We start from the raw sequence: 25124 nt of genomic DNA on the forward strand, positions 1-25124 counted from the left end.
CCATGAATTTCATTTTGGACAGAATTAAATAAAAAAATGCATAAAAAACCGCCTTTCATTCTTCTCATCTCCCTCCCTCCCGCAATGCATAAAAAAGCCTTTCAATCCCCTCCCCTCTTACACACACTTTACGTGCACTGCCAGGTTCTCTATCGAAAGTCGCCTTACACACATGCTATCTAGCGATACTATTAGACCCAGGCTTCGGACGGTTTCTACTCTCTCGCCTTTTACGCGCGCTGCGCTGCCAGGTTCCCTCTATACGCGCGCTATCTGGCTTCTCTCTCTCTCCCTACTCTCTCCCTTTATACACGCGGTCCCCTTTTGCGCGCGCTTCCAGGTTCACCGGGTGTTCACCGGGCACCAGGGGGCCTATTCTTGTCTCGGTTACGACATAACGATTCCGCCTTATCACTTCGCCATACCGACATTCGAGATAACGACATTCGCTTGGAACCTTATTCTTGTCCCCCTCTCGCTATCAGAAATGTCGTAAAAACGAAAATACCGCCAGGCGAGTTGTGACGTCAACATCCGGTGACGTGCCCCTCTAATCGTCCAATACGAATCGCACTTATTTATTTCTGTCGGCTGCTGTAATATTTTTGCGTTTGTTTACGTTTTCGCAATTGTCATTTTTGTTCTTCGTTGGTAGTTTTTTTTAAAATAACATTGAGTCGCGCCACAAAATTCTGCGGAAATCTAAAGGTTTTAATTTTAGAATACATGGAGGCTAATGAACGTTTCGTTAGCCGTAAGTTTGATGCAAACTGTACAAACGAGGCGTACAGTACACCGCGATGTGCATTAGTCTTGTCCAAAGGCTTAATGCTTGTTGTGGACCGTACTGGAGGTGCAGTAATTTTTTTGGAATAGAAATACTGTTACTTCTATTACTTATGCATAAATGTTCCAGAGTTTGGCTGACTGGAACTTCCCAAACTAGAACTAAGACAACTGAGGAAGGTCGAGCAAATGCTGGGCAGCTCTCGTTTATTGAGCGGCCTAGGGGGTACATTTGGCCACTACGAAGTACCAGAAGCTGGTTTTGGGGTAAGTATTCTTTCATGAATACATTTCATGGTAACATTTCTTGATTTTAACAACAGATAATTGAAGAAAATGGATGCGGCATTGGCTACTTTAGATCAAAGTCCCGCAGCTTCTTCAACAATGGCTCCTCCATATTCAGTCACTATAGCCCATTCTTCCCCCACTGGCTCCATTCCCGCAGATCTCCAAGATTTAATCATAGTTTACCAGTAGCGTCTGTGAGTTCTAACAATGAATATAAAGCCCCAGGAATGGAAGGTGTAGCTCCGTCTAGTGGAACTTTTGCACCTCTCGTTTTCAAAGAGAGACCTGGTTGCGGTAACCGTTTCCAGTTACTCTGATTTGCTTTGCCGGAAGTTTCTAGCTCGGCCAAAACACGCGGCCAATAATATCAATCCTTCCATTCCTGGGGCTTTATATTCTTTGGTTCTAATCACTCCCAAGGTAAAAATATTTCTCCAGCTGCACGAGGTAAGTAGAAAATCATTTACTTTAAAAATATTTAAAATTTGGAAAAGATAATTTGGCTTAAACCGTTTAAAGGTCGCAACCAACAAAGGCAACAGGGCCATATGCAAGGGCTCAACAATTTCTTGAGAAAATAAATTCAAATCTTGATAAGCAAACTAAGATAATGGAAGATCAGTTGGAAACTTGGTGCCATATAGCTAGTTCTCAAAGGGGAATTTGTATTGTAAAAACTATTTGAGTTTCATATGCTTAGTTTTAAAACAAAGTAAGTGAAAAATTGAAATTTTTTATTTTGAAGAATCTTTTACAATTTCACTAATAAAGTTTTGAAAAGAAAAATAGTTGTTTTTCTGTTACCTATACACCCTCATACTTACCTTTATATTGAGAAGTTAATACTCAAAACTTACCTTAGGAATGATCTCTAGAGTTCTTGGTTGCTAGGTAACTTTTTTCAAAGATATCTTGAAACCTATGTAAATTTTTGAATGTACATGTATATTATTTAGATATATAAATAAAGCTTACCAATTGCACGTTTAAGGAATGGTATCCTTTCCTGTTAATGTACAAATGTTCACGATAATTTGAATCTCGTGAATTTGGAGCAACATTTGCAATGTGCGTACAATCTATTGCAGCAATGGCCCCCGGGAAATCTGGTCTTCTCCATAAATCTATACGCATTGTTAAATTAATATTTATCTGCTATGAGAAGATTTGATAATTACCTCAACTTTGTGGCTTCCCTTTACTCAGTGGAAATTTTATCCATTTTGGCATTAAAATGCTATTTATTGCATCGGTTTCTTGATGCAGACAGCGACTGACCGTGGCCTGACTGACATCAAGAAACAAATCTTTGCCAACTAGCTGCTTTCTGGTAAGCACAAAATCGAACAGCCACTAACGCCTAATGAACCATATAATTATTAAAACGCTAATAATTACGAAATTTAATTCTTAAATTCATGGCTCACCTTTGAATCTACAGGGAGATCCGTAACTCTTACGTTGGACGCGTTTGACTCTAACGTCGCTTTTAGATGCTCACAAATCTCTATTACTAAATACTTATCTAGGTGAAATAAACTTCTAAACTAATTTTCCGAAAGTTCAAAAGCTTTTGATCTATCTCTTAGAACTCTCTCCCACCCCAAACTCTTCGTTTCTTCCATTTCTGACAGACGCCAAAACTCAAAACATGCGAGCTGTAAAGCAGCCATTTTGAAAATACCGCGATTCGAAGCGAAAAATGACGTCATAACGACAAAGAAACGCGATTCCGACATCCCCAGCCCTGTCGTTATAATTCGCTGGCGATACGGCGATGTCGAAGTGAGTTTTGGAGACAAGAATACGGTTTTCGCCGGTCGATGTCGTTATGGCGATATTTTATCGATTCCGCCATAACGACATGCGTATCGCCAAGACAAGAATAGGCCCCCAGGCTTCGGGCGGTTTATACTCTCTCGCCTTTTACGCGCGCTTCGCATAGGACCAGCAGTTTTTCCCCATAGCAGTCGTTGCTAAGGGAGCTACGCTCGCTTCGCTCAATTATTAAAAAACCACTTTCTAATATCTTTTAGATTTGTTTATTTTGTATCGTTTTTTTTATGATAGTCTTATATAGACCATCATAGAAATGCTTGTCAAACTTCACCATTTTACTTGAATCGTAAACTTCAATAACTTGACTTAAGATATTTGTGGAAAGACGAAGGAATAATTGGCGAATGGATCGGTTGCATAAAACTTTGGCGTTTCTACTAGAGATTCTCATTTTACCGGCGTTCAACTGCATTCTCGCAGAGCCACCAGTACAAGCAAAACAAGACAACCTTCCTCGTCTACGAGAGTTCTGCACGAAGTGATGTCGTGATAAGACATAACTTTATAACTTGGTTATTGTGGCGAAAAATAAATCGTAATACTTTTAAAAATGTTTGGTGCTGTAGATATCACCATCACGAATAAACTCCAAAAGAGTCCAAATGTTTTAAATCATACTACGCGCCTATACGGACTATGATAGCAGCTATTTATTAACTACAGTTTTTTTATTTACGGCTTTCTTTTAACTTTTTACCTATAGTAATTCGTTTGTCAAGGAACTAAGCGTTCATTTTTGGGGGCCCCCTAGTTCTCCCCCCCCCCCGGCACCGCGGGGTCTGCGGGAGCAAGGTTAGTAAAGAATGTTAGAACAGGACTGGTTGTCTCGTTTGGTTGTTTTTGGTTTACGCGTCGTTGATTCTAGGTCTGTTCCCAGCCTTCTACTCTAGTATGTGACGTCAGTCGGTTCCGTAAAAGCTAGCCTTCCCAAAGTTACAGTGACGTCACTCGGTTAATAATAATAGCATCTTTATTCGGACATTAGACCCCCTCAGGGCCGTCGAGAGCGGGTCCGGGTCCCGGTAACATCTTACCTCCGAGCCCCAAAAGAGAGCGTATTTCAAATACGCCACTGAATATATGCATTGGAGCCTTCAAGTTATAAACACTAAACATAAAAATTTAAGTTATCTAAATAAATCTTTGTTCTAACGTTGACCAACCTAAGTAGGCACGAAGTCATAATCTCTTATTGATTTTCGAAATTATATAATTAATAGACAGTTTCAGCAAACCCATTTCTAGGCGTTTACGTAAACGTCTGCAACGTTCTGGAGATTGGTAGACGTTCGCGTAAACGCCTAGAAATATGTTTGCTGAAACTGTCTATTAAGTGGTTTCCGCTATAATTCCGAGATGCTTATAATCTCTTACTCTTTTTACAATAACCGTTTCTGTCTGTGGGTCTGTCTGTCAGACCTGCGAACGCATTTTCGGGGTAAAGGGTAATCACTGCGTACGCAGTTTCTTGGCTCACTGCGTTCGCAGTTTCTCGAATGGTTGGCAAAAACAACGTGTGACGGTGTGCGTTAACGGATTGCTTTGCGGTTGGGTTGGGTTTGGTTGGTCTTTTTTCGTCAACGCTCACCATCGCGACAGTTTTATTGGATATTTCGTTATTGTAATGTTTGCGTAGGTTGTGAATGTTGAGTTCGTGTTGTGAATGTTGTGTTTGCGTTATGAAGGTTGTGGATGTTGGGTCTGTTGTGTTTGTATGGGCGTTTTCTCTACAACTTCTTCTTAATGACTTTGGGGCGGACCGAGTACTGAGTGTTGTGCAACCTCTCAACGTCCAATGGCAGAGTTTCCACCAGTTGTACACGGTATTCGTCTTAGTATCAATTTGCGATTTTTTGGCGCCGGCCGGGAATCGAACCCGGGTCTGCCTCGTGCAAGAGATGTACTCTAACCACTCAGCCACCAACGCTTGTTAATTAAATGGAATATAACCTCAGGTATTTGGTGTGGAACACCAACGTTTGCAGCTATGACCACTCTTGCCTTTGGCTTTAGAAATGTTTGGCGCCACTGTACAGGAAAATTTGAAAAATTGAAGGGGTCTTCCATAAAGATTTCTAAAAAATAGCTTTGGCGAATGTCCTTTACAAAGTTATAACGTTAGGTACTATAATTTGTTCTACATCATTTTAAATATTTATAAATTAAATTAATCTTATATTTAATTAAATATTTATAAATTAAATTAATCTTATATTTAATTAAATATTTATAAATTATATTAGTCTTACATTTAATTAAATATTTTAGTATTTTAATGTAAAATTTGATCGTGATCAGGAATTGAACTTGGGTCGCATTGTAACAATGCGGATGGTTCACCGCCGACCCATTGACTTCCTTAGGGAAAATATTAAAGTAAAGGAACAATTATGATAAGGCGGGTTTTTTTACTAAACGGATTAATACAATATCTGTATATATTGTTTATTGAACTTTGTTTGTTTATTCTTTGGTACGGTTTTTTGTTTTGTTTTAAATTTTTGTTAAATTCTTAACAAAATTTCGTTAAATCACAAAAAGTAGTTCATTGTTACCATTTATTATCGCTTAGAAAAAGGATAATTATTCAAAACTCCCGCGGAAACTATATCAAAGTAATAATATAGCGCCACCGTGTGGAGAACTATCAATCAAACCGGGTAAAAAATATAATCTCTTCAATTTTTCGAACTTTAGTTATGGAACGCCAAACCGGAAAAAACTGAATTAAAACACAATATTATAGTAGATAACACTTTAATATAGTAGAAACGTCATATATAATATAGTAGAAACGTCATATATAATATAGTAGAAACGTCATATATAATATAGTAGGGAGCACTATAATACAGTAGAAAATTTATCTATGATATATGGTAGTAGTAGGAAACTAAATATGAACATGTAAAATCCAAGATGGCCACCAAAACAACCCCCCACCCCCCCAAAATATTTTCCAAAAACAAAAATTTTTGTCCTTGGAAAAATTGAAAATATTTTTGTTTTCAATTTCACCTTGAAGATGATCCTTGACCTCGACGCTCGAGCACTGTCTACCCCCCCCCCTAAGCCTCGGTCTATCACCCCAACAAGTTTGGTCACGATCGGACAAGGTCGAACCGAGATATCGGCGGTAATATGTGACCCCACCAAATACTTCCACTTATTCACTTTTGGTGTCACTTTTTTCGTTTTTTCGTTTTTTCGCCGTTTAAAATGCTAATTAGTTATTTGCGAGATGGGGAAACGAATTCGCGACCTTCGCTTTATATCCTTGGCGGTTTTGGCCCCACCCAAAATATTTTAAATAATTAAACTAATATAAATAAGTTTTTTCATTTTTCGCAAATATTTTATTATTTTAAAACAATGCTAGTTGAAATAAAAGTAAAAAACAATTAGTTATTATAATATTTAATAACTATAATATTTCAAACAATATATTTTTTTAAACACTTAACAACATATGAAACACTACAAATAAAACTAAAAGCTATCAAATTAAATTAATAAATAATAAAGAATTAAAGAAGGTTGTATAAATAATTTTGAAGGCTGAAAAATATAAAAACACAATGTTAAAAATATTTTAAGTGTATAATTAAAAAAATAATTATAATTACATCAATTCGTATAAGGTATTTTTCCTCTTCGGTACAAAACGACATGTCGTGTTGGAAATTCGGGCTAGAATTTATAAATATAAATAAATTAATCTATTAAAAACGAATATATCTAAATAAATATTTACCACAAGAATTCTTTTTGTTGCTCTACCATCGCACGAATAAAACACTGGTTTTGGTCTTAATCGCTTCGGAAGTATACAGCTCGAGACTGTCTGAATTAAAACAGATCAAACGGTATGTTGTACAGTGTCAACATGATGAATTTGATCTAACACATGAAGTTCAGACTCAAAATGATTTAAATTCTTGTGATTCCACCACGAAATTTGACGGAGTATTACAAAGATTATACATTCTTACTACTCGAAGAGAGAGAAATGTTAAAGATCGCGGCAAAGAAAGTACAGGCTTTAGATGTAATTCACCAGACATCTTGATTCTAGATTTCTTTTGGTAAAATCCTTTACATTGAGATTTTATAGTTTAAACCCGACCTTTATTTTAAAAATTAAAAAATATTGTCTTTGGGAATAATTATTAATTTTTTAATACAACTAAGGTTAACTAATTATCCCTATCCTTCTTAAACAAGTTTTTATAAATTAATAAAAACAATTATATTCAATTTTTAAAAAACCACCTAGTACAAAATGTACTTATACATTTTTCAGTTAATATACTAATCAATTACCAAAAAAAAAACATAAAACATTAAAGTTTAACCGATATTAGTATAAAAAAGTACATAGAGGACATGAAAAAAATCAAAAAGAATAATAAATAATCAATGGTTCGTTTGATATAGGAGATAGATTGTATCCCAGATGAAGGGTATATAGCGCAAGAGATGAAAAAGCAGAGATTTAATAATAATAATAATAATAGAAAAACATCAAATCTAGTACAAAGCGTACTAATAAAATTTCAGTTAATAAAATCTAATACTATAAATTAAATTAATAAAGCTAGTTAAAAAAGAAAAAATAGAGTATGAACCATTAAAAAGAACCTCCACCTCGTAAATTAAATTAATAAAGCTAGTTATTTTTGAAAACATATTTGAAAAACACTTAAAATAAAAAATATAAAACATTTCAAAAATTATCACTTTCACCAAATAAAAAAACAATTAAAAAATAAAAAACACAAATATAGTCTTTAAATAAAATAGTCTGTTGAACAATTCTAAAATTTTATAAGATTTGAGTCCTATTTCAAAAAATAAATAGTTTTAGTTTTTTAAAAAAATAAATAAAATATTGTAATTACCTTGAGTCGCAGTTGGAAAAGTTGCCGACGATCGTTTAAATTTTGATCTGTTCGAGATAATTTGCGACTAAATAAAAATATTTATTTTAATTATTGTAATTATTTTTTAAAATTAAGTATTCCTTACTCTAAAGTTGTAACTATTTTAACTTCCTGTTTATCCAAATCATTAATAAAAAATAAAACTATCATTCCTATCTCAAAACGGATGGTATATCTCGTTAGGCGAAAGTCAGTTGTTATACTTAATTGTTTTTTTCGAAAAAAGGAAACTTGTTGTAATTGAAATAGTAACAAAAGGTCACGTTGAAGGCTCCTACGATTTTTGTGTTGATGGAACCATGGGATCTTATTAAAATTTTGATATAGGCGCATATGTTTTCCAATTAGGCGTAAAATTTCGTAAGAAAACCAGCCTTCAAGAGAGGATTGAGTGTGGAACAATAAGCCGTCAAACTCAAAAGCCTCGTGGGGACAGACAAAATTAATAGAATGAACGTCAAATAGACAAGAATTGTTATTGATTCTTCTAGAAAAAACCGAAGCGAAAACAGCTGGCGATAATTTGAAAGAGTTTTTTATAAAGGGACAGGCAAAAACAATTTTTTTAAAGGGTTCTATTAATGCTTTACACTCAAGAAAGACAGTTCTCATACAGTAATTTTCAACTCTAATTGAAATATCGTTAATTTTAAAAAGGTTATAATTCCTAACTTTACGTAAAGCTAAATATTTTAGTGAAAAAGGGTTAATAGCGAGAGGATGAGAAATCTTACCAGAAACAGTCAAAACTTCGCGAGAGCCCATGGTTTATAAAAAGAATACGTTGAAAAACACGCTTTTATAAGAAAGATTTCAGAATATTTAATTTTTACATCCTGATTTTAACCTGTTTTAAAATCAAGTCAAAAGACAATTTTTTATCAAATACACCCTGCAGAAATATAATTTTATCCCTTCGTTTAAATTTTATACCTCGCAGAAATATATTTCTTCCCATAGAATTTTAAAACATCTAACCCTGTAATTAACAAAATTCTTACATCTATAATCGATTTTTAAAGCAAAAAATATTAAAACTCTTAGGGCGTTGTCTTTTTTGTCACGAAATTAAATATAAAGGCCTCCAAAAAAATAATTAATAATTTTATATTTTTATACATGTCTACATATTTAAATTGTTATTCACAAACAATTTTAAATACCGTTTACATACTGATAAATTATAACTAGGTTCTATCCTTGTAGTATTAATCACTTTAATATTCAAGGTTTTATATTTTGAAAAAAATTAATGAAAAAATACATTTGGTATAAAAGGGCAAAATTTTACTATTGAATCATAACAGGCTAAAATGGCTTCCACAAGTAATAGTCAAATCTCCGCGAGTCAGGTAGTTTCAGTTTTTGATAGGCCCGAAGAGGAGATGTTATTAGAGTCGGACGAATCGGATGGGGACTATATTCAAGAGGTCCGTAGAATGTCAAACATCGAAGAAGTTGGAATCGAACAATCAGTGAAAGTCAAGAAAGGTGGAGTGTCTTACGAAACTAAAACTCCGAGAAAAAAAGCGAGCGACAAGGGGTTATATCTAGATATCCAGATATATTCATATAAAAACATCAAACATCTTCCCCAAGATGAACTCTGGAAGGGTGATTATAAGAGGGTGAAATTCTTAGCTAACACCCTATCCATGGATGTTATTCAAATCATAAACTCAACAAACAGGCTGAAAAAATTAATTGAGCACACGGAAGGAAAAATTGTTGTTCCACCCACGAAGGCAAGTTAAACTCATTAATTAATTATTCGTAATAGTAATTAGAATAATATTTTAGACCTGGAAACGAAATTAGAACATGGATGACTCCAGTGATTACGATTCGGACTCTCAATTAGACTTTTCATCTTTAAACACTTTTAATTATAAAAAGTTTTATAAAATTAAAAAATTAAGCCCTAGAAATTCAAAAAAGTGGAAATGTAAACAATTGGATATTGATCTAGAACTAATAGACTTAAACGAAATCCCCACACATTTATTTTTTACAGTATTTGAAAAGATTCTGTCCAAAATCATCAAATACGTAAGACAACAAGCACCCGGTTTCGATTTCCTCAGATTTGCAATTCAATCGGAAAATTTAGAACATCCAATTAACATTAAATTTATTAAAATTGATCAGTTAACTGTTTCTCGAATATTTAACCATATATCACGCGTTGCTCAATCGAAAAAAGATTTCTTACTAGATGGAGAAATTAAATTTAGTATAATTCTTTTGAAATCCCCACAGAAAATGGGAAAAATATTTTTAGCTTTAAAAAACAGAGACATTATCGATCTTGATGCTTTCTTGAAATCTAAAACCAACTTTTACTATATCAACAATATCGATAATTTGTGCGTGGCGAGAGCCCTTACAGTCGGAATAAAACTTTGTGAAATTGCCGAGTACAAAAAGAAAAAACTTCCATTAACAAGTGTTCTTAAAGAATATAGAGCCTTAACATTCTTTCGTAGTAAATTACAAACTAAAACCGCTAAGAAATTACACGATGATGTAGGAATTGCTCAAGGAGCTGTAGAAATTGGTGATATAGCTAAATTTCAATCATATTTAGCCCCAAAGTATCAGATAATAATATTTAACGCCACTGAAAATTTTCAAATTTATTTCAAGGGTTTTCACCCTGCCGAAAATAAAATTCTACTTGTAAAAATTGGCACGCACGTTCATTTAGCTAAAAATCTACATTCCATTTGGGGCGGTGTAGCTTCGTGCTTAGACTGTGAAATTTTTTTTTATTCAACCACACATAGAAACAAACACCACTGTTTTTCTGCTTCAAATATAAAATGTAAAAGGTGTTTAGGTCGAGATTTTCACGAAATTTTAGAAATTCCTTCAATTCGTTGTAAACTTTGTAATAGATATTTAAAACAAGGGGAATGTTATAGTTTTCACCTTAAAAATGAAACTTGCAAGCTTTTCCACAGATGTGAAAAATGCTGTGTTCAATTTGAAACTTCAAAAACTCACAAATGTGAAACAGCTTGCGAGTCTTGTAAAATCGATCATCCTCCAAACCAACATTATGTTAAACAGTCGACCTTTAAAAAGAATCCAAGATCCTATGTATATTTCGATATTGAAACTATAATTGAGAATAATGTGCATAAACCTATTCTCTTAGTAGCACAAAGTGAAATTTTAAATCAGCCTGTGGAAACCACGGTTTTTGAAGGACAATATTGTGTAAACAACTTTCTCAATTTTTTGTTTCAACATGAAACTATTTTACTTACGGATGGGAAACGGAAGAGAAAAACAATTAGGCCGAAATTTACCAACCTCATCGTAATGGCCCATAATCTAAGATCTTTCGACGGAATGTTTATTATTTCTAAATTAATTAATCATGTCATTCCCGAGGTTATTTACGATGGAGCCAAGATACTTACTATTTATATTAAAGGGGTAGATATTCGTTTTGTAGATTCTTTGAACTTTGTTAGTGCTCCATTAAGACATTTTCCTAAAATGTTTTCTTTGCCTCAATCTAAAGGATATTTTCCCTATATTTTTTGGACGAAAGACACTTTGAACTATTCAGGTAAAATTCCGGACGAAAAATACTTTGAGCCCAATAAAATGAAAGAATTTGAATACCGAGAATTTAAAAATTGGTATTCACACAAACAGCTCGAACCGGTCTATTGTATTAAATCAGAATCCAGAGCTTATTGTCTTTTAGATTGTAATTTATTACGCTTAGCTATGCAGAAATTTCGCATCTTATATAAAGAACTAATTGAAATTGATATCAGTAATTATGGGGGTATTTCTCTTTCCGGGGCACTTAATAATGTATTTATCGACAAGTTTTTAGAACCATATACCTTATGTACTATTCCTGCTATCGGTTTGGCAAGTAGACAGAATCAAAGCGAGATTGCATTAAAATATTTATCTTGGTACGAGAAGGAAAATAATTTAATTTTGCAAACTGTCAGAAGTTCAGGGGGAGAACAGGCTGTAGGTCCGTATTTTGTAGATGGCTACTGTGAAAATCCACCCATAGTAATTGATGTAATGGGTGATTTCTGGCACGGTTGTCCAAAACATTTTTCTGGCTCGAGCTTTAATTCAATTGTCGGAAAAACATTCAAAGAAATTAGAGAAAGAGAATTAGATCGAAAAGAATTTATTGAACAAAATTTACCAAACCACACATATATTCAAATTTTTGAATGTGAAATATTAGAACTGTTGAGAAAAAATGCCGAGGCGAAAGTATTTTTTAATACAATTAAAATTATTCCTAAAATTAACCCTAGAGATTCTTTAGTTGGAGGGCGTGTAGAAACAATTAAGCTGTACCATGAAGTTGAACCCTTACTTGGAGAACAAATCCGATATTTTGATTTTTGTAGTCTGTATGCGTATTGCTTACAAAAAATGGAATACGGTTGTAAAAATGTTAAAGTTATCACACACAACTTTGATTATGCACCGGACGCGTATTTTGGAATAATTAGTTGTCGAATCCTCCCCCCCCAGAGACCTCTACTTACCCGTTCTTCCATACCGATTTAATAAAAAACTTTATTATCCTTTATGCAGAAGTTGTGTAATAAATAATGACGACAAATGTACCCACAGTATTGACGAACGCGCTATAACGGTAGTCTTACCTTCGGTGGAAATCTACTACTCAATAAAAGAATGTAACTACAAACTGTTAGAAATTTTCGAAGTATACCATTACAATATTACAACCAATTTTTTCAAACCATATATTGACATTTTTTTTAGAGCAAAAGTTAAAAATTCAGGATTTCCACCCAATATTAAAACATATCAAGAGCAAAAAGAGTATTTAGACGCGATATACGAAGCTGATGGAGTAAGGTTAGAGCCTGAGGAAATTGTTGATAACCCATCCTTAAGAACTTCCGCGAAATTGGCGCAAAATTCGTTATATGGCAGAATGGCGTTAAGAATGGACAAATCATCAACTAAAATTATACATAGATACTCCCAATTAACTGAGATTATAGCAGACACATCGAATAAATTAACAGACTTTCATTTAATCAACAACGATGTTGCCATGGTAAGCTATAAAAAAAGTGAGCTAGCCCCAACATTTTCAAAAGGTAATGTTATTGTGGCTTCCTTTGTCACCAGTTACGGGCGTATTCATCTGCATAAGATAATTAATATGTTGGGAAAGCGTGTAATTTATTATGACACTGACGGAATAAAATTTACACATAAACCACACGAGTGGCTACCCCCCCTTGGTGGTAATTTAGGTGAACTTACGTGCGAGACTCCGAATTCATATATCACAAAATTCGTATCAACTGGACCAAAAAGCTACAGCTATAAACTTGAAAATAATCAGACAATTATAAAACTTAAAGGAATAACTCTTACCAGGGAAAATTCAGAAATCATACATTTCGACGCCTTCAAACAAATGATTTTTGTGCCAAATACCGAGTTTAAGGTGAAAATTCCCTCTAACGTAATAAAAGATAAGTACAAAATGCTTTTACGTGTTGGCAACTTAAGTAAAACTTTCAAAAAGACTTTTTGTAAACGTGTGCTACAAGATAATATTTCTAGTGTCCCCTATGGTTATTTAGAATGTGAAAATGGCGAATTGTAAAATAAAGTTGTCTTTTAATTATAAATCTAAAAAACATGTAACAAAAAAACTTGCAAAACATGTTTCATTTAACAACATAGTTATCGTAAATGAAATCTCTTCCGAAAATCGAGTAAATACTTTATTTTTAAATAACCTAAGATTTAAACTTTTAACTTCCAAAATTGAATTTTTACTAAAAAACGGGAATTAATAATTTTTTTGGTGAAGGAGATATTATGATTTTATTTTTTATTCAAAATGTTATTTTTGTGTGTTATTTTGAAACTTTATATAACTGGTGGAGGGATAGTTTTGATAAGAAACATATTATACTTTTAATAAAATAATTTTTTAAATTTAAAAATGTGTTTGTTTATTTTTTCATATATTCTATAAAATAGTCCATGCACTAACAAAATACGTAGTATGTTGTCTTTGTTTAAACAGTAATGTCTTATATAAAATTTCTTTCACCGTTTCGAATGATGGTGTCAGGACCTACCATGTCGGGCAAATCAGCATGGGCGAACTCACTAATTAGATGGAGGAATGAATTAATTGATAAACCTCCTATTAAAATTATTTATTGTTATTCGGTTTGGCAATCAGGTTACCACGATTTATCTCAGTTTTTAACCGATATAGAGTTTATTCAAGGACTTCCTCCAATGGACAGCGAGTTCTGGGAATCAAATAGAAATTCTTTACTTATTATTGATGACTTAGCAGAAGAGCTTTACAAAAATGATCAAATTGCTAAATTGGTTACCGTAGACAGTCATCATTATGAAATTTCAGTCGTATTAATCTCACAAACCCTATTTCCTCGAGGCAAACAATCTCGTTTAATCTCTCTTAATATGTCATATCTAAATCTGTTTAAATCTCCTCGAGATCTAAGTCAAATCCAATATCTGGCCAATCAAATATCTCCAAATAATACAAAAATAATTAAAATGTCCTACGATATGGCTACTAGAGAACCTTACAATTCACTATTTATAGACACATCTGTAACCACTCCAGATAGCTTACGATTAAGATCGTACACATTTAATCAAAACGGACCACAAATGGTAGTTTTTTCCAATAATAAATAATTTACTATATTATTATCAAGTTCATTAAAGAAAATGACACCAAAAAAGACAGTACGTAAAAAAACTACTCCTATTGCAAATCCCTCTGACAGGTTTAAAACACACTATCCATATTTAAATTTATTGTATAAATCTAAAGGAGGGATAGGTAAAAATTTATTAGCTAACAGTTCTCCAACGCAATTAAAAGCCTTACAGACCGTTTGCAAAAACTTGAAAGGGGGTGGAATTATATTATCTAAAGCCAAAAAAAAACAACTTTCTAAATATAAAAAAACAATACGGTTCTTAGCCAGTCCGAAAATTTCGCAAAAAAAGAAGCGTGCTCTAATAATTCAGAAAGGTACGGGATTCTTCATACCGGCTTTATTAGGCTCTATTGTTCCTTTAATTGCCAATTTATTCAATAAAAGATAAAATGAAAAAAATGATTTTAGTTCCCGCATCGAGTGTCAGACAAATATCTCAAGAAAATAAACAGCTTGTTTCTCCCCAGGAAACATATTATAACTTATTAGATAATAAGATGCAAAATATATTAACTTCTAATTTAAACAGCAGCTCTAAATTACGAGAATTTCTAAAAATACTGAGCGAGGCCCGGGAAATGAGAAAAGCGATACCGGTACCTAAAGTTGAAATTACAAACCTTCAAGCACCCGTACCTGTTGCTCCATTAAATTCCCCGTTCACCTCGCAAATTTATTCACCCTTCAAAACGCCCGAGGGAGTTAACGCTGGCGACGCTGCAGAGCTGCGTTTAAATACTATGACACGCAAAATGAAAGACTATCTCAGCGAGAGAGAAAATGAACAAACTAGGAAATTCCCGAGTTTCTTAAAAAATGTAGAATCTTGGAAACGGAAAGCATCTACACCGATTGTTAAGCAACAAAAGACAATTACTGATGATAGAATGCATAAACGATTAAATCGAGAAAATGAAATATTTGAAGAATACTTAGAAAATACCGATATTGGAAGTCAATTAAGCAAGGAAGATGATTGGGATCGAGAGCTATCTTTGGAAAGTGCTGTTGGTGGCGTTCCAATATCGCCGCAAAAAAAATTAAAATTACCATACCCCAAAAAATCGCCAAGGCCCAAAAGACAGACCCGCCCTCCTTCTCGTTGGCAAGAATAATAAAAATGTGTAAAAATAATTATGTGTGAAATAAATAAAATTTTTTTTTATTTTAAACAAATCGATTTATTTCGTTTCCACTCTTTCATCAAATGAATACATATATTCAACAACGCTAAACTATCATTTCTTTTTAAATCGAAATTATACAATTCGTTAATTATTTTACTGTAAGAAATCCCCACACATCTCGAGGTTATAAAATAAATTACATGAGGTCCGCAGTTTTGGCTTTTATTTGATTGAAATTTATGAGTATTGAATTGAATACGCTTGCTATATCGCTCTAGCAAAAATCCATAGTCACGATGTGATCTTCCTAGAGAACAAAAAAAGTCCAGAGTGTCGCCCGATTTGTAAACAGCCGTCCAATGAGACCCTGGAAGCGTATCAGGATCGGTGTTGATTACGAAACAATATGATTTTTTTTTAATTGGAACTTTTGGTAATCTATTAGCGGGAAACACTCCAATAAATTTATCTCTCGAGCGGGGGTCACACTTAAGTATAGATTGGATTTGATTAGTGTTCATCTTTCACGTCACTGTCAAAATGCATAATTTCTCATATTGATCTTTTGTTACGTTGATTCCTCTGATAGATGGCTTCAATCTCCCCTCTTCTTTTTTAAAATGTCGCACGTCGAAAGTTTCGTTACATTTTACAAGGTACGTGTCTCTTCCTAAATCGTAGGCTTTGTCGCAAACTCCAATATCTAAGCTGTATTCGGGACTTCTTTTTTTAAATTTCATCGCGGATGATACTATTGTTGCACTCACGCCAAATATTACAATCGCGAGACCCAGGAGAATGTGTACTTTACCCATGGTTAACAAAATGTTGAATAAAGACTTTAGCGCTCTACACTTGAATTTTAACTATTTCTTGAGCGTAAAAAGCTCCTTTAATTATATTGCCGGTTAAATCTTTCACAATATACATACAGGGATCTCTCGTAATTACTCTATGAATTTCAAATATTTCGGCTGAAAACGTTCCCTTGTATGCTTTATCAAATGTTGTTTTTGCAACGGCTAATCGAACTTTATCCCCAATTTTTAAATTTGCCTTTCCAATCATACTAAGTTTGCCATAGTTTTTTCCCCAAATTGCCGATTCATTGTTTTTATTGACATCTTTAGGGGCGATTCCCGTTGTAGAATGTTTTCGAGCGTTATAAGATTTTGCAATTAATGGTAGTTTATTAAGATACTGTAAATCGCCGGTCTTGGTAATTATTATAAAAATTTTAGATTTTACCGTGCGAACGAGTCTCTCAACCATAGAAGCCTTTTTCTCGGAGTACGTGAGGTAATGGTGGATGTTATAACGCTTTAAGAGAGCGCGAAATGGGGCGTTTCGAAATTCTGTCCCTGCGTCGGTACATAAATTAAGGGGTACCTGTTTTTTGAAAATCTCTCTAAAGGCCTTCACAATCTCGCTCGAGGTTTTATTTTTAATTGGCAGAATAAAAACGAATTTGCTTAATATATCCTGAACTAATAACGTATAGCGGTAATTTTTATTAAAAGTTTGTAAAATAGGGAGGTCTAATAAATCGGCCATAAATGTCTCATCAATCGTCGTTACATATAATTTGGTACGTTTAAAATTTAACCTCCTAGCTCTGTGTTGTGTGTAGGTTGGTTGTTTACTGAGAAAATTTTTAATTTCTTTTTCCGAAATTTTGGGAAATTTTTTTCTTAAAGTAACACTGTCAGAATAACTGTATGGGCTTTCAACATCGTAATAAACTTTACTTAATTGTTTGTCTGTTTTTGACAACACCATCTTTAAATGTGTGAATAGAAATAATAAAAACAAACTATAGTAAAAGTTTTTATTTTAATAAATTAAATCACATTTTAAGTTTGACACATTTTGAACAATATCAAAATATAATTGACTTTCTACTATTAAGGGATCAAGACCAAATTCCCTTTGGAATCTTACAACAATATGATCGTAGTTTAATTGGGGGATAGCTATTAATATCATATTTTCCACTCGGTCTTCAAAATTTGTGCTAAATCCTAGTTTACAAGAGACATCGTGAGCAATCGAAGATTTACAATGCGGATTCTCACAATTTTCGGTAATTTCAAACATTTTATCCGTGAGCTCATGTACAATTATGTCACGCATAATATTTTTTGCCGACAAAATTAAATTAATCTCCTGATCAATTGTATGTTTAAAATGTTTTAATCTTTTCCACCCTGCTTGGTTGAGATTAAAACCATAATTTGTTGAATAAAAAAGATGATACAAATGGTTTTTTCCTCTGGCACAAGCGCGTACATCCACGAGTTTTTCCTTTTGTCCCTTGAAACAGTCGATTTTTATCTTTGAACCTTCAAGAGGCAGCCAGGTGTGAAAACTAGCAACTTGGTCTTCAAAAAAATCAGTTTTTTCCTTTTCGAATGTGAATAGAGATTGCCAGGCTTCCAAATTCAGTTCAAATTCGGCACAAGTGTCTAGTCGGTAAATTTTGATGGATGGATTTACATAACCTAGCACCGTTACTTCTTGTTTAGGTGAGAGACTGTGAGTTCGAGACATCTTTACCACTACGATTTCGCGAAACAACTAACCAATCTTTGCCCTCGTTGATTGATTTTATTCCGTAATATACGTAACTTGACGCTCTTGGTTAATGACAAATCGGTTTTCGTATTCTCCAATAATAATTATGTTTTGAATATTAGTTAAGGGGGAAGCAAACTTCATTACCATCCGTAAACTACCATTTCGTTGAATTGAGAGATTGTTAGAGTTTGCCGAGGAATCGTAAGTTAAATCAAACGCGAATAATGTATTACCGTTTTTATAATTTTCGTAATCAATACAATACCAGAGTTATTTCCAATTAAATCCATTGCCGAGAATAGTGAATAATATGACCTAGTGTAGAGGTTTTTATTAAAATCTGGAGTTAGAGCAGTTTCTGGTATATTCTGGTCGTCTAATGAAAGTTGTAAGAACGAGAGATTATTATGGTTAAATTGAAAGGGATTTTCTCGACTAGATCCATTGTAAGCTGAATTGTTTACCATTCCCATTATTACACGATTTGGAATTTTACCTAAAAAAATATTTGACTTCACGAAATCGCTCGCGCCTGCTGAAATTGTCAAAGTTTTAACAACAGTTTGTGTTAGATCGTACAAAGCCCTCTGTTTGTGTAATATCGCATTATGTGCCAGCTGGAGATCTGGATTTACGAGAATATGTTTAGCAGTAAGAACCGCTTCTTCGATACATAATCTATATTTGATATTAACATCTTCTTGTGAAATAATTATAAATTCATCGGAATTTTTCAAGAGTCGAATTCTTAAATTCACTTTGTTTAAAAGAAATTTGTCTATTTTACAAGAGTCTACATGAAGTCTACCCATATATTCACAAAGTTTCGATCCCCCAATATCTTTACTTCTTTTTAAAATTCCATTGTTTTTTTTATCTTTATGAACATCGTTAAACGCTAGTGTTGGGTCGCAAAACCCGTCTTCGTAATAGCCCTCGGCGGTTTTGTAAGATTGTTTGGCTCGCTTATCAAAATTTAAAACTGTTGCTAAATATGCTAAATATGGGTAGCAGTTGTTGCTAGATTGTACTAAAGTCTCATTCATAAACACGTCTATTTGGCTAAAAATAGAATGCAATGGAAGATTACATAGTGATACTTTTTTTTCGGCTGCTGGAATATCTATTAAAACACCGTTTTGTTCTTTTTTAACCCGAATTCGAATTTTAAGCATCAAGTTTGACATGTCAATATAATAATCTCCCCCGGGGATAGAAAAATCAATCTGTGTAGCATTAGACAAGGGAGCTATAGGGAAATAGTCTACAAATTTATTCCCCTCAATATTACCATTAATCAGGGGTTCGTTAAAAAGCTCTAACTCTGAACACATAGATTCAAATTGAGGCATAATGCTTTAGTCAAGAAAATCGGTTTTTGTTCTCTTGCGTTTTCTTTGCTTATTGCGTAATTTTGATTTGCGCTTCTTTACTCTTCGAGCTCCAGAGCCTTTCTGTGTGTGGTATCACCGAGACTATTTAAAAGATTTGTTCCAGCAATTTTACTATTTTTTTTAACGACTCCTTAAAATTTTGACCCGCAACGACATCGTCCATAATTCTCTTCCCCATAACCAACCCTTGAATACCGAGTGATTTAGCTACGGGTCGAAAAAGAGGTGTTACGAATCTTGCTAAACTTTTAAAAATTGATCCAAATCCACGACCAGTCTGATATTGGCTTCCTCGAAAGATGTTATATCCGCGTCCTGTTTGTACATAATGATGATAATATCTTTCCATGATGAGCTTGTTTTAAGTGTACTTTAGACTAAGCATCCAGTCTTTTAAATATTAATTTAATTATAGTCTTGCCTGTTTTATATGGCAGGAGTTCACCGTAATCCGACCTTAAAGAAATTTCTATAGTCTGTATTTGATCGTAGAGAACTGGAAAATAGTCTAAAAAATGAAATCTTTCAACCTGTGCTCGATTTTTATTTTCGTTTAATTTGATAATTCTCAGCAGGGGCGTATTAGTGTGTCCTGTGATTATAGGTTGTATAATATTTGTATAGACATAAATTCCGGATATTCCGTGGTTGAGATCTGCGGGGTACATACCTATTTCGTTAAAAAGAGGCCTTTCAATTTGATTGTTTGAAAAACCTAACATTCGCCCGAGTTTGGGGTTATCTATTGGAAAGGTTAAAAAACTGTTTCCACCCAAACCTTTAACTGAAACTGTCGAATCTGAATTAAAATTAAACTCGAATTTAGCCCAACTCTGATGTGGCAATGATTGTTTCATCGCTAATAAAATATCATCAATAGTGTGGTACACACCAGTTGGAATTCGACAATGGAATTTGTCTACAATATTTAGTTTATTATTTTTACCATGTTCGTAATTGTGGAAATCAATATCACGTTTTTGTCGTCGACTATTCTCAACTCTGTTTAAATCGTTTCGAAAAATTATAAAATTAACCGTATTATCTAATTCTAATCTAATTTGAAGTGGGTCTTATGCTTTGCTTTTATAAACTGAGGATATATAATCTACTTTGTACTCAATTTGTAAGAGGTCTGCTAGAGGACCGAATATTTTAATTTCCAACCCACTCATTAACTCAATTTGAAAATAATAATTTCCATTTTCTTTGAAAATAAAAAATCCAGCCTTAAGTGAGATATGTGAATCAAAATATCTTTGAAGTTCATTAAAAATTTTGAAATGAACAGATAACGGTTTAAAATTCCCGCTTAAATCTTTATCAGACTCGTAATAGTTGCGTTCAAACGTATAACTGTCATTTTCCCAGTTAGGAGCTTCGATTGGAAAATTTTTATTGTACCTAAAATCTATAACAGATTCCTCATCTGACATAAATTTTTCCTCATACACTTTTAAAGGATTTTGACTGCTAATTACACCATTTTGAAATTCTGGCGCGTTTATATTAAAAATATTTGCTAATCTCCCCGTGAAGGCCATCTGTAGATCTTTAGGGAATGAAATTCTTAAGTAATGACCTCGATTTATTTCTTCTATTGCATAACTAATTTCGTACCGATTCAAAGGGGGGAAGTTAGTCGCCTGTTGAATCTCGTTTTTTAATTGCCTATGCAAAGATAATGGGATAATATTTCCAAAATCATCTCTCTGACCTTCAAATAAAAAAGGCTGTATAATTGATACGGAGTAGAAAGCCCAATCTTCCTGCTCAAATTGCGGTATTTTTGTAGTCTCAATACGTATGTCGATAAAATTGTTGCGCGAATTAAAAGTAATATTATTTAAATTATTTAACGGGCCAAATTTTTGAATACCCGTAAAATAAGTGTCTGTTGGAATTTTAAAAAGATCTGCTAATGGATTTTGAAATTTAATTTTCATCCCTACCGGTATTTCTAAATTAAAATATAAATTATCTTCATCATCGGAAGATATTGCGGTTTTTAATCCATCAAACTGTCTTGGTTTACATCGTTCTAATAAATCGCGTATAATTAAGTGTAATGTGAACGGTTGAATTTCATTATTATATTGTCTTTCTCCCTTATATCTGTCCGCTTCAAAAACAATCGCGTAATTATTCCATTGTATTTGTTTAATAACAGGCTGAGATGGTGGATTAACTGGTATTGGGAGAGAACTTGGTAAATTATTTTCTTCGGAAGGATTTAACACTTTTGGTTGGTTGACGTCTTCATTAATATTTAGAATTAAAGGTTCTGTTGGTAAAATGTTGATTAGATTTTCTTCTGGTTTCAAATTTGGCTTTTCTTCTAAATTTGTTTTTGGTTCAAGTTTTGGTTTTTCCTCTTGTTTCACTTCTAGTTTTAGTTTCGGTTTCTTGTTAATTTTCTGTTTTTTTCTCCTGGGCTGTGATTGTATTTTTTCCACGGGAATTTGTCGTGGTAAATATTTTTGTTGATATTTATTCACAACTAACGCTTTTTTAATTCGTACTTCGATAAAATTTGTTGCGTAAGTTAAAGAAATAGTTTTGGCGTGATTCGAGAGAGGATAATTAGAAAGATAATCACTGTCGACAAAATCATTTTCTCGAAATTCCAGAACAGACGCTAGGGGCGATGCTTGAGGTATTCTTACTTGCACATCTTTTTGTAACTGTATTTTTAATTTTGAACTAGCTTCGTTTTCATCTGCTTTTACCGTATTTATTTGTATTTTTCCTTTAAGTGTTTGATTGGCCTCAATAGTTTTAGCAAACTCGTTGAGTATATTATTTTGAAGAGATGTTGGAATAGTATTCTTATTTCTGTCTAGATCACCCTCGTAACGTTTGGGTGGAATTTCAATTTTAATATAATCCCATTGATTTTCTTCGGGTGAAATAACATCTGACACGTGCCCTACTTGGAAATGCGAATACTCATTTGTTATATTCGAATAAGTTTCAGGAAGAATTATTTCTGCTAATGCACAAGACCATTTTTCATTGTTAAAATTTAAAGGTTTTGATAACTGTACTTTAAAGCTAGAAGGCGTATTTTCCGGGTAAATATTGGGTGATGCGTTCGAAGGTAGAAATACTACGAAACTTGACATCTTTATAATGACAGTTTCAGTTGGGCGACATCTCATTTTATACTAATAAAAGATTTAGCGTGATAGATCGAAAGGATTGGGATTTGAACTTGAGACTGTTTGAATAACATCCTGCAACGCTACCGATCTACCACGCTAAACCTTAACACAAAAGAGTTAAAATATCTATTTTACGTAGGAAAAATAAAAACAATATATTAGAAAAACATATTTATTCACATATTTTCAATCATTTGACAAGTTTGTTCAAGATTTTCCAAAACCTCAATGGGTGTTTCAACTTGATTAAGAGTTAAAATTTGATTATTTTTACAATATTCTTGAAAAAAAATAATAGCTTCCATCTGCTCATCAGATGGCATGACAAAGTCCGGTGGAAATACAATATTTGATTTCATTGTTGAATTTAAAGTTTCTTCGGACTTAATACCAGTTGTCTTTTTTTACGTTGAATTTTCTTTGGAGTTCCAGTACCATTAACAAACTCGTTTAACCATTCTTGATGTTTTACGTTAAACTCGTTCAAATAATCAATAATTTGATCGTCTAATATTTCTTCTTCGCTTGTGTATTTTGGTTTCTTTGAATGAACACAATCGCAAACATAAATACGAATTTGATTTTTATAACTACTCGATAAGTGATTCATTAAGTGCTGCTTAAAAATTGTCTTGTCAAGACATTGTTCTTGACAAATCCAGCATTTAACACTAAAGTTTAAATTATCAAAGAAATTAAAAGCGTGTTTGCGACATGGCTCATTATAATAACAAGGATTCTCGTTAGGCGATTTGCATTTAATTTCTGGTTTCCCCATAAATAACTTCATTTTTTTAACCTTTAAAGAGCTCGATTTTTGAGACGTCTTACGCTTACACATATCCTTTGACTTTTAAATGTAAAAACAATTATTATTTATAGAAATTGTTATTATCGCAAGTTTAGACTCGTTTATTAGCTGTTTAAAGTACTTTGGGTGGGGCCAAAACCGCCAAGGATATAAAGCGAAGGTCGCGAATTCGTTTCCCCATCTCGCAAATAACTAATTAGCATTTTAAACGGCGAAAAAACGAAAAAACGAAAAAAGTGACACCAAAAGTGAATAAGTGGAAGTATTTGGTGGGGTCACATATTACCGCCGATATCTCGGTTCGACCTTGTCCGATCGTGACCAAACTTGTTGGGGTGATAGACCGAGGCTTAGGGGGGGGGTAGACAGTGCTCGAGCGTCGAGGTCAAGGATCATCTTCAAGGTGAAATTGAAAACAAAAATATTTTCAATTTTTCCAAGGACAAAAATTTTTGTTTTTGGAAAATATTTTGGGGGGGGGTGGTGGGTTGTTTTGGCGGCCATCTTGGCGGCCATCTTGGATTTTACATGTTCATATTTAGTTTCTACTACTTATGGTACTACAAACCGGAAAAAAATCTAATCTAAAAAATTCACCTATAATATGATAGGAAATTCATCCATAATATAGTAGGAAAAATGCTTCTTTAATATAGTAGAAAAATGCTTCTATAATATAGTAGATACATGCTCTCTTTTATTATAGTAGAAAATTCATCTATAATATGATAGGAAATTCATCTATAATATGATAGGAAATTCATCTATAATATGATAGGAAATTCATCTATAATATGATAGGAAATTCATATATAATATGATAGGAAATTCATCTATAATATGATAGGAAATTCATCTATAATATGATAGGAAATTCATCTATAATATGATAGGAAATTCATCTATAATATGATAGGAAATTCATCTATAATATGATAGGAAATTCATCTATAATATTATAGGAAATTAATGTATAATATGATAGGAAATTTATCTATAATATGATAGGAAATTCATCTATAATATTATAGGAAATTAATGTATAATATGATAGGAAATTTATCTATAATATGATAGGAACTTCATCCATAATATGATAGGAAATTTATCTATAATATGATAGGAACTTCATCCATAATAAAGTAGAGAAAATGTTTCTATAATATCGGTAATCCCATGCGTTCTGTTTCGCTGAAAATTTTCTTTGTTCTAATATATTTTAGCAAAAATGCAATCAGGTACCTTAATGCATTCTTGATTTTAGTGAAGGGTTTTCACTTCATAATAAAGTTTCTACTATATTATAGATGAATTTTTGAGTTTTTTCCGGTTTGGCGTTCCATATTTAGTCAAATCTCGACGGGTAAAAAAAAACACAAAATAACAGTATATAAGGCCGTTGCCGTCAATATAGAAGATTTAGCCTTTCTTAGTTCT

At 33.2% G+C, this 25124-nt stretch overlaps 1 protein-coding gene across 3 annotated transcripts; it reads left to right on the forward strand.

The window, feature by feature from the left end:
* Window positions 1-637: 637 nt before the first annotated feature.
* LOC149932525 (uncharacterized) lies at window positions 638-1749 on the forward strand. Of its 3 annotated transcripts, none has more exons than XR_016472981.1 (4): window positions 638-853; window positions 917-1053; window positions 1110-1524; window positions 1597-1749. XR_016472981.1 is itself a non-coding variant. In XM_090156516.1 (3 exons), the coding sequence occupies exons 2-3, from the start codon at window positions 976-978 to the stop codon at window positions 1392-1394; spliced, it is 363 nt and encodes a 120-aa protein (XP_090012642.1). In that variant the 5' UTR covers window positions 638-853; window positions 917-975; the 3' UTR covers window positions 1395-1749. The 3 variants fall into 3 exon arrangements, 1 of the variants encoding a protein (XP_090012642.1); XR_016472982.1 differs by having other exon boundaries at window positions 1110-1497; XM_090156516.1 differs by having other exon boundaries at window positions 1110-1749.
* Window positions 1750-25124: the final 23375 nt, after the last annotated feature.

The sequence above is a fragment of the Leiobunum rupestre genome, chromosome 8 (assembly GCF_980474605.1).
Source record: "Leiobunum rupestre chromosome 8, qqLeiRupe1.1.hap1, whole genome shotgun sequence".
NCBI lineage: Eukaryota > Metazoa > Arthropoda > Arachnida > Opiliones > Sclerosomatidae > Leiobunum > Leiobunum rupestre.

Bases quoted from the DNA above. Each gene is read 5' to 3' on its own strand.
- LOC149932525 (XM_090156516.1), top strand. From the start codon at position 976: ATGCTGGGCAGCTCTCGTTTATTGAGCGGCCTAGGGGGTACATTTGGC. The intron at 1,054-1,109 runs GTAAGTATTCTT...TTTTAACAACAG, and splicing joins TACCAGAAGCTGGTTTTGGG to ATAATTGAAGAAAATGGATG.